Source organism: Sinocyclocheilus anshuiensis, unplaced genomic scaffold, assembly GCF_001515605.1.
Source record: "Sinocyclocheilus anshuiensis isolate Anshui unplaced genomic scaffold, SAMN03320099.WGS_v1.1 scaffold55, whole genome shotgun sequence".
Taxonomy (NCBI): domain Eukaryota; kingdom Metazoa; phylum Chordata; class Actinopteri; order Cypriniformes; family Cyprinidae; genus Sinocyclocheilus; species Sinocyclocheilus anshuiensis.
In genome coordinates, this window is record NW_015549647.1 from 3,132,808 (window position 1) to 3,143,787 (window position 10,980).

At 37.2% G+C, this 10,980-nt stretch overlaps 2 protein-coding genes across 2 annotated transcripts in view; both read left to right on the forward strand.

The window, feature by feature from the left end:
- LOC107660083 (caspase-8-like) overlaps positions 1-3,703 on the forward strand; it is an 18,467-nt gene extending 14,764 nt beyond the window's left edge. Inside the window, exon 10 of the mRNA XM_016449300.1 lies at positions 3,108-3,703. Within this exon, the coding sequence (XP_016304786.1) occupies positions 3,108-3,237 (130 nt within the window). The 3' untranslated portion in view covers positions 3,238-3,703. The remainder of the gene's footprint in view (positions 1-3,107) is intronic.
- A 3,349-nt stretch (positions 3,704-7,052) lies between these two features.
- casp8l1 (caspase 8, apoptosis-related cysteine peptidase, like 1) lies at positions 7,053-8,581 on the forward strand. Its single transcript, XM_016449136.1, has 5 exons — positions 7,053-7,149; positions 7,530-7,658; positions 7,743-7,865; positions 7,991-8,360; positions 8,443-8,581. Exons 1-5 carry the CDS (start codon positions 7,053-7,055, stop codon positions 8,579-8,581), a joined length of 858 nt encoding a protein of 285 aa, XP_016304622.1.
- The last annotated feature ends 2,399 nt before the right edge of the window (positions 8,582-10,980 follow it).

A 10,980-nucleotide genomic window follows, 5' to 3' on the forward strand; every position in this document is an offset into this window, starting at 1 on the left:
CAAAGTAGTTTCGCTTTCACAATGAAACACACAGCGCCTTCACGGCATGGCGGTGGCGGCAACAACAATACAGCGAGAATAAAAGTTACGCCTTCTTTCTTTGCGTGAACATTTGGGCGGCGTTATGCAAATCTTCCCACATCGTGATGTAGACATATGGGGGCGTGTTAGAACGAGCCGTTTTAGGTAGGCGTGGTTGACTTTTATAAAGAATATCTCTTTGGATTTGAGACTTTAGTCTTTGCAACTTTACAGATCTTCTTTATGCACCAAGAGCTTGTAACACTCCAAAGAGAAAGGAAAAATTGAAATTGCATCATATGACCCCTTTAAAAACATTAAAAAAAAGATCTTACCAAACCCAAACTTTTGAACAGCAGTGCACAGTGACTGGAACCCTCCTTTTCTATGATTGCATTATTAAAAAAAAAAAAAAAAAGATTAATGTGACTCTCAAGATCAGTAATGCCAAATTTACACTGCAAAGGTGGCACAGAAGTGCTTCTGAAGTGGCATTTAGTTGTCTTTACACAGGCTGTTTAAAGCTGCTCAGAGGTGGGATAAATGCATTTACGCAGCAATGATAACCATATACTTTAATATTGGGGGCTGAGGTGGGTCAGAGCTGGTATTGTTTAGTTCGGCTTTCATGCAGCATTATGATTTACACAGAATTTTGAGCAGGCACAGTGCAGCCTTAACTCTGCTGTGTATAGATGCCTTAAGTCACTTAGAATATTAGATCATTTGACCCAATTATAAAAAGGCAAGTTTAGTTCATGTTTTAAAATGTCAGATTACTTGACTACTCAAAACATGGGGTCTTTCTTACTACAATAGCAGTGGCTTACCACAAATGCAGTGGCTGCATTGGCCCCTAATGACTTCCTCCCTGTCGCTCTCATGCCAATCATAGCAAAATGTTTCGAGAGGCTGGTACTCTCCCATCTGAAAACGTGCCTGCCCTCAACACTGGACCCATTTTAGTTCGCCTACAAACCTAACAGGTCAACTGAGGACGCCATCACCTCAGCTCTCCACACTGCCCTGAATCACCTGGATAAAAGCAACACTTATGAAGACTAGAAGACTATGAATTACTAGAATGCTATTCATCAATATCAGCTCTGCTTTTAATACTGTGTGATTCCATCTAAGCTGATATCCAAACTCATTGACCTTTGCATCAGCCCCTCTCTCTGCAACTGAACCACAGTCTGTTAGGATTAACAATTACAACTCCTCCATCCTCACCTTGAACACTGGCATACCACAGGGCTGTGTTATGAGCCCAATTCTCGACTCCCTTTTCACCCATGACTGCATACCTGTACATGGCTGTACTCCATAATCAGGTTTGCAGATGACACCACGGTGTTAGGCCTGATTAGCGGCGACGATGAAACGACCTACAGGGAGGAGGTTCAGCACCTGGCAGTGTGATGTGCCGACAATAATATTGCACTCAACACCCAGAAGACCAAGGAACTGATTGTGGACCCCTAGGAAAGACCACACACACACACCCATCTACATTGATGGGGCCGAAGCAGAGCCTAGTTTCAGATTCCTGGGTGTACATATCTCTGTGGATCTTTCCTGGACTCTCAACAACACCTCCACTCTGATCAAAAAGGCACAACAGCACCTTTACTTGAAAGCTCACCTGTCCCCCCAGATCTTGCTAAACGTTTATCGATGCACAATTAAAAGCATCTTAACAAACTGCATCACAGTGTGGTATGGCAACTGGTCTCAGACCAGAAGGCCCTCCAACCTGTTGTTAAAACAGCCCAACAGATCACTGGTGTTCAGCTACCCTCCATCAAAGACACTTACCTCAAACATTGCCTATGAAGGCTGAGAAGCATTATTAAAGATACCTTCCACCCCAGCCACAGACTGTTTACTCTTCTCCCATCTGGGAGACGTTATAGTAGTCTTCGTTGTCGCACCAGCAGACTCAGGAGCAGTTTCTTCCCCTCAACTGTCAGCCTCATAAACTCTAAATTTAAGCGCTGAACACTCTATTCTACTTGACCCAGCTAAAACTATATATATATATATATATATATATATATATATATATATACATACATACACACATACAGCATCATCTGTTATTATTGTTGCACATTCCTTTGTACATTCTACCTCATGATGCCCATTGCACTGATATCGTCACTGACCTTATGGTTATATATTTACAAATACCTAATTCTATTTTATACTTCTCATTTCCACCCTACTCTAATATATCCACATTGCACTATATTAATGTAGATTTAGATTGTATTTCATAGATAACTGCATTGAGCTGGTCTCTGCACCTGTCCCTCATAAATGTTTATTGTACATACACATATATACATATTTATATCATGATCATATATGATCATGTACTGGTTACACCACTGCACACCTCGGATCACTTACTCCTCACTCTTAACCTCAACATGGTTCCTGACACAACACATACCCCTCCACATGTCATCTTTCGACGGTTTTGATTGCTTCTATTGTCCTCATTTGTAAGTCGCTTTGGATAAAAGCATCTGCTAAATGACTAAATGTAAATGTAATGTAAATATTTATATATACATATTTATGCTTATTTGTATAAATTGGCTATTTTCACTTCTGGTTAGATGCTAACTGCATTTCATTGGCCCTGTACATGCACTCTGCACAATGACAGTAAAGTTGAATCTTATCTAATCTAATCTAATTTATAAATCATTTTACGATGCAACATATTTATGAATGATTTTTAATAATTCATGATAAGGTGTGTACATTCACATTTATTTTGGAGTCATTAAATTTAAATTCTTCTAGAAAAAGTAACATTTTTCAAAAACATATGTAACCAACATGAATAGAAAGAAATGCATTTTAGATTAATTTTGTTTCCATATCTGTATTCAGCTTTATTTGTCATTGAAACATTTCGCAGTTAATCGTAGTGTTTACACCACACATTAGAACCGCGGTGAAAATGCAGTGAGCTTGAGGGAAGAAAATTTTCCTGTTGAATACTCATGATGGTTTGATTTAGATGGGTTCATAGAGTTATGTTCTTGTCTGCTTTTTTTTTTTTTTGACAGAAGAGAGGATATCTTGTCCATCCTGACAAAGGTAAACCATGAAGTGAGCATGAGAATGTTGAGGGGCCGCAAGCAGATGCCTGAACCTCGATATACCCTCACCAAGAAGCTGGTCCTGCCCATGGACTAAAGATTCTTATTGACTTCTGTAAGACTGGATTCATGCTAAAGAAGTTTCCGTTATTCCATTACTCAGACTCTATTAATTCTTCAGGGTGGATCAAGGCACTTTGGTACTATAGATTCAAATTGATCTGGCTGTCGCTGTGAGTTTAATCTTAATTATTAAGTTTACTGCACTGAGTTACGGAAATGTGGTTGTGTGATCTTGTTTAAACAATGCAATTTAAAAGTAATAAAACATTTATATTTGATACTGGGCACAGCTATTTTTAAACTAATGTTAGGCATGATGATTTTATACCAGCAGTCTAAATGATTTAGTTTTGAATGCTGTTTGTAAATGCTTATTTTTGCCATTAATGTCTTCCTTGGCAATCTAAAATGTGTTAAGAGATTTTTAACTCTTTAAAGACTTGGCAATTGTAAGAAATCATTGATGTCTAGAAATGAGTGAAATTAAACATCAAACATTCTTAAAAGTGTCATTTTTTATATTTAATTATTTTAGCATATATAATGTTTTGCATCACAAAACACAACATGTTATTTTCCACCCTCTCTCTGACCCTGTTATGTGGACTTTTTTTTCCATTATTGTTATTTTATTACATTTTAACTGCACAAATATTCTTTCTATTACATGGAAATGCATGAGTACAAGAAACAAAACTAAAAAAACTTCCCATTTCCTTACAATAATGTTCAGTGCCACCTCTATTCTTATATTCGTAGATTTCTGCTATCACCTCGCCATGCACCATGTTTAAAGAAAGGTCCCAAAACTCTGCCAAATATCTTAAATTTATCTATTAAAATATAACTTGTGTTTTTCATTGACATATGTTATCTTTTCTTTGAGGCAATGTCCTATATTTTGTGCCCAAATACTTCCAATTTAAAGAAGTAAGCCATTTAGTTTGCAGGATACATGTTTATACATGTATATTTAATAAACAAAACAAAACTTGATTTCCTTATATATATATATAAATTAAAAAAGGCAATGGAATATAACATCAAGGATCTTCTCTATCATTTCTTTCACATCTTTCTAAAACTCGTTGACTTCCCACTCCCAGACATACAGTATGCAATGATATAGCGTAGATGTAAACTCACTGCATCTTAAGCAAGTATAATTTCTATTCTAAGACAGGTGATGGTGACATATCAAGAGTCATTCTATTCCTGAACCTTGAGGTCACCTTGTGCATGTACAATACAAGAGTCATTGTAGTTTTTGTATTTAGTAGAAACAGGTTAGTCTGGGACCTTCAGCCATGATGAAAACTGTTGTTCCATGTTATAAAGCAGTTTTCCCCTGTGTTTATTAAGTGCATATAAATCCAGAATGGCACGTTACCCTGTTCTTTCTTGGGGACTGAAAAATATTGGAGGCAGCACACAGGAGGAGGAATTTAGGGTCCCCTTATTTCTTTGGGAAACCTTTTGTTCGGCAATTGAGGGTCAGCACTAAATGTTCCTGTGGACATCAAAAGTTTTAGAAGTAATTGCAATTGTTTGTGTTTGGCCCAAAACTTGTGGGGGTGATGGTGACAAGACGATGTTAGGAAGCTGTAGGGACATGAATCTCCATAATCTCCTCCTATATCTATTTCCTGTAATTTAAAATTAAACATTCTTAGTCAGGGTGCTAAACAGGACCCATTCTTCTAATATCAATAGTTAACTGATATCTAATTTTGTTCAAAAGTTTAATTCATTAAGTAGGCCTCATATATTTGGTCCCCCACCAGCTTTCTAAAATAGTTATTTTTCCGATCTGTCATTAATTAAAGCTGTGACAGAATATTGGAAAAATTGTATAAGTAGCGAAGAACAAGGAAGATTTCAATTTCAGATAATTATGCGTTATTGATTAAAAAAAGATAAGTTGTTTTGATTTTGAGTTCACATTTTAAGGAAATTTGAATCATTTTAATGAAAGTTACTTTTTTTTTTAAATGCGTTTTTCAATTATAAAGTCATTGTTTACCAGTATGTTCTTAGTTGTTCCAGAGCATTTATTATTACGACAGCCATTGAATTTTTTTGCTAAGGACGGAGATTTGGAATATCAGCGCAAGGAATCTCTCTCTCTCTCTCTCTCTAAAATAATTTTAAATCTCTAAATATTTTCGGGTTTCGGGTCAGGTTCCATGTAAATGTTAAAACGGCTTGCCATACGGGTTCGGGTTAATGTTTAATGAATAGCTTCGGGTTCGGGTCGGGCTCGGGTTTATAGAACTAAACTTAAACTATATGCAGTAGGCTACGCTACTTTCATAGACGCACGCACACACATTAGTGCACACGACAACACAGCACGGAAACTTTTATTAGTAAAATAGCTTCGACAGGCTACTGACTCGCAACTTTATATTTATCTGAAATGAGGGGGTAAAATCGCTGATGTCATTGTAGTTTTTGTATTTAGTAGAAACAGGTTAGTCTGGGACCTTCAGCCATGATGAAAACTGTTGTTCCATGTTATAAAGCAGTTTTCCCCTGTGTTTATTAAGTGCATATAAATCCAGAATGGCACGTTACCCTGTTCTTTCTTGGGGACTGAAAAATATTGGAGGCAGCACACAGGAGGAGGAATTTAGGGTCCCCTTATTTCTTTGGGAAACCTTTTGTTCGGCAATTGAGGGTCAGCACTAAATGTTCCTGTGGACATCAAAAGTTTTAGAAGTAATTGCAATTGTTTGTGTTTGGCCCAAAACTTGTGGGGGTGATGGTGACAAGACGATGTTAGGAAGCTGTAGGGACATGAATCTCCATAATCTCCTCCTATATCTATTTCCTGTAATTTAAAATTAAACATTCTTAGTCAGGGTGCTAAACAGGACCCATTCTTCTAATATCAATAGTTAACTGATATCTAATTTTGTTCAAAAGTTTAATTCATTAAGTAGGCCTCATATATTTGGTCCCCCACCAGCTTTCTAAAATAGTTATTTTTCCGATCTGTCATTAATTAAAGCTGTGACAGAATATTGGAAAAATTGTATAAGTAGCGAAGAACAAGGAAGATTTCAATTTCAGATAATTATGCGTTATTGATTAAAAAAAGATAAGTTGTTTTGATTTTGAGTTCACATTTTAAGGAAATTTGAATCATTTTAATGAAAGTTACTTTTTTTTTTAAATGCGTTTTTCAATTATAAAGTCATTGTTTACCAGTATGTTCTTAGTTGTTCCAGAGCATTTATTATTACGACAGCCATTGAATTTTTTTGCTAAGGACGGAGATTTGGAATATCAGCGCAAGGAATCTCTCTCTCTCTCTCTCTCTAAAATAATTTTAAATCTCTAAATATTTTCGGGTTTCGGGTCAGGTTCCATGTAAATGTTAAAACGGCTTGCCATACGGGTTCGGGTTAATGTTTAATGAATAGCTTCGGGTTCGGGTCGGGCTCGGGTTTATAGAACTAAACTTAAACTATATGCAGTAGGCTACGCTACTTTCATAGACGCACGCACACACATTAGTGCACACGACAACACAGCACGGAAACTTTTATTAGTAGAATAGCTTCGTCAGGCAAATCTAGACTAGTCTGCATTGTTTCTTAAGGCATTGTAGGTCTTTTGATGAGGTGAGTGCTTAGTGATCACTCATTTTTGTTTTCGTGCCTGTGCACAAAAGTGCGCGAACAGCACAACTTCCCGCTTTTCGCCACGCACGCCGCACAGTGAACTAAATAATGCACCAAACACCGGATATTTTAAAGCCATTTAAATTTCTACGAGTTCTAACTTTGATGCACGATTTCGTTGATAATATACAAACATGTAATGTTTCTGTTGTTATTACAGATGGATAAAACTGGTACTGCCAGCAACAAAAATCAGACAAGTCAGTGTAACAAGAATGAGCAGAAGAAGGTCAAAGAATCAGATGGATCAAACAAAAAGAAGGCTGTAGGGAGGAATTCACAAGCAAGTATTTCTTTTTATCATTCAATGAAAGTTAAAGTGACATGTAGCCAAGTAAGGTGTCCCATACTTGGAATTTGTCCTCTGTGAGTATTGAACACCCACCCGTCCAGGGAGCAATTGGAGGTTAGGGGGCCTTGCTCAAGGGCACTTCAGTAATGTGGGTGGAAGAGAGCGCTGTTCATTCTCATTTCCTGCTGGTACTGAGACTCGAACCCGTGACCTTCAGTTCCGACTCTCTAACCAATAGGCCACAACTACCCCCCACAGTCTAAAATGTCTTGTTATTTAGATTAGACAGATGCTGATCGAAAATTATATTACGGAGCCATTCTTATATTATTAAAAGTATTTTTTATGTCATGCAGGGAGACAAAGAAAATCTTCCTGAATGTATTCAAAATACAAATGGACCTAAAAGAAAGCGGGAACCCCTTCAACCCACCGGCAATATTTCTGATCATTACCCTAAAAAGAAACGGGTGGGTAAGTCATTTACAAGCTGTTATGTTAATAAACCTACATATTAGCCAAGCTTATCCTTCTCCTAACATGTCCTTATTTTCACAGTGTCAACACAGAGGAAATTTTATTCCATTTCAAATAGGCCTCTTGGATATTGTTTGATCATCAACAACTATAACTTTGAGAGAACGTCACTTGGAAACCGGAGAGGGACAGACAAAGATAAAGGTATTTTTGGGAGTTTGAGGGAGTTGAATTTCTAAATTTATTTAGATATGTACTTTAACATAATCTATTGAATTAGTCAAATATGGCTTTGTGAAGACCTAACTGCATTTTTCTTTGTCTTCTAGATGTTCTCACCAGAGTGTTTGAGAACATGTTTTTCAAAGTTGAGGTGCGGGTTGATTTGCAAGCGTCGGATATGCAAAATGTGATAAAGGAGTTTTCAGAGAGGTATCACTCTAAGATGGATGCTTTTGTCTGTTGCATCCTGTCCCATGGAGAGAAAGGCTCTGTTCTGGGAATAGATGGGAAACCAGTTCCGATCCGTGAACTCACACAGCCTTTTGCTGAATGCCACACACTGGTTAATAAGCCCAAGCTTTTCTTCATTCAAGCCTGTCAGGGTAACGAGGCCCAGCAAGGTATGTGGATGGCAGAAGAACAGGAGAGCACTAGAGAAGAAGGAACATTTAAGGAGGATTCTCATACTGCAGCATCGCACAATGGGCCTCATTTACGAAACGAACGTATGACAGAAAATTGGGCGTATGGTCGTTTCAACGTTAGATTGATAAATGAGGCCCAATGTCCCTAAAGACGCTGATTTCCTCATTGGAATAGCAACAGTCAAGTACTACAAATCTTTCCGCCACACAACAGATGGGTCCATCTTTTTCCTGGAGCTCTGCAAGCAGCTGGAAAGTGGCTGTCTACGGTGAGTTGTGGTCTTGATTTTGAGAAGGTTTAGATTTTGAAGCTTATGTTAGAATTAAAGACCCTATTTGCATTTGATGTTCAAGGAAGAGTTCACCTAAAAATGAAATTTTGCTGAACATTTACTCAGCCTCAGACCATCCAAGATGTAAATGAGCGTGCTTAGAAATTTAGCATTACATCACTTGCTCACCATTGGATCCTCTGCAGTGAATGGGTGCAGTCCATAATAATGCTTCCTCCAGTGAAAAAGACCATCCTGTGTTGTCCTTTCACATCAAAATATTTGTTTAGAATGGTTTTGGACTGTTCCTGCAGGTAAAAGGTGCTTGATCTGTGCATATTTCCTTCCTGATTCAGACGAGACAACTTTCTCACATGGACTTCAGCCAGATGTAACAGTTTGAAGTTAAAAACATTTATTACAAACATGCAGCTTTGTGCTTCACAAAACGTTTATGAACTGGATTCATGATTACTTGTAGATTATTGCGATGTTTAGTAACTCTCATTCTGATGGCACCCATTCACTGCAGAGGATCCATTGGTGAGCAAGTGATGTAATGCTACATTTCTCCAAATCTGTTCTGATGAAGAAACAACTTCATCTACATCTTGGATGGCCTGAGGGTGTGTAAATTTTTAGCAAATGTTCATTTTTGGATGAACTATTCATTTAACATCTATTTTGGATGACTTTATCAGAAGTAGTGCAATGCATCTTGCATTGTGGTCTGATCATCACAATCAATGGTTGGTAATGCATATGACCTCATTGCACATGTAAACAACACTAATGCATTTTGAAAAAAGTGAAAGTGAAAAAAGTGACATGACATGTGGCCAAGTATGGTGACCCATACTCGGAATTAGTGCTCTGCATTTATCCCATCCAAAGTGCACACACACAGCAGTGAACAGACACACAGAAGTGAACACACACCCGGAGCAGTGGGCAGCCATTTTTTTGCTGCGGCACCCGGGGAGCAGTTGGGGGTTCGGTGCCTTGCTCAAGGGCACCTCAGTCGTGGTATTGAAGGTGGGAGAGAGCGCTGTACATTCACTCCCCCCACCTACAATCCCTGCCGGTACGAGGCTCGAACCCGCAACCTTTGGGTTACGAGTCCGACTCTCTAAACTATCTAGTAGAATCTGCGATCACTGACCCAGTACATTTGCTGGCTTCCATGGCTGCAATACAATGTGTTTTCCACTGATTGGCAACACGGGATGTTGAAATACAGTTGGGTAAATTGACAGTGGACAGAATTACACAGACCAAAACAAAAACAGACATTCTGGCACAGAATGCACATTTCAGAGTAGAATAACTGGCTGTAGCATTGTTTTTTTGGAGAAACAAGTATGTAAACTTAGCATGTTTCCTAAAGATCTGCAAACATATGGTATTTTATACTCTAGTATAGTCATAAAATATTGCAAACAACACCTTTAAGGACTGTGTTTTTGTATGTATTGTTTTATTTTTTGGGAACATATTTATGACATGGACAATTGTTTTTATCATCTAAATTGTACAGTGCTCTGTTGTGTTAAAACTAAAGAGCTCTATTTCCTTATGTTGTGTCTGTCTGGAAGACAGATCAATTATTATTTTTTTTATTATTCATACCAATGCTGTATTTAAATAAATAGCTGACAAATCATCAGAGGCATAGGACAACTCGAATACAATAAGTTAAATTAATTGAAGAGATCAAAAACTTAAGATAATTTGGTTTTTGTAAATGTATTTATTTTCGATGAGTATTAATAAGTGATTATCAAGTGATTTCTTAGCCCAGCCTGTGGAAATATGCATGGTGAAGCCAACATTTTGCATATAATCTTTCTGTTGATGAATGTTTATTTTAATTGGGTAATTTCAATTCCATTTCATTGTACATTGAGTAATGCACCAGGATTTTGTATATAAACATTACAATGACTTTTTTTACATGGAGAAAATTATTTTTGTTACCGTTTGTGTAATATGTACATAATCTGCAGAAGTGCTATATTATAAATATCTATTTGTCATTAAAAAAGTGAAAAACAAATAACTCAGGAATCTCTTTGATTAAAAAGTTTAGGCTTGAGTTGGAACAAATGTGTGTATATTAGGGCTGCACAATTAATTGAATTTCTAATCGCGATTACAATTATGGATGCCACAATTACGTAATCGTTCAAAGCGGCAATTAATCGTTCAAAGTCCACTTATGTTATTCTGTGTGCTTAAGATGCATTTTTTTCTTTCTACATGTTATCTTAAGGGTTTTTCCATTGTTTTAATTTTAGTTTTAGTATGATATTATAATACCATTCATATTTTTACTTTTTTTTTATAATTTAAAGAAGAAACCAATCCGATGTATAGTTGACATTTGAGGCTTAATACTAT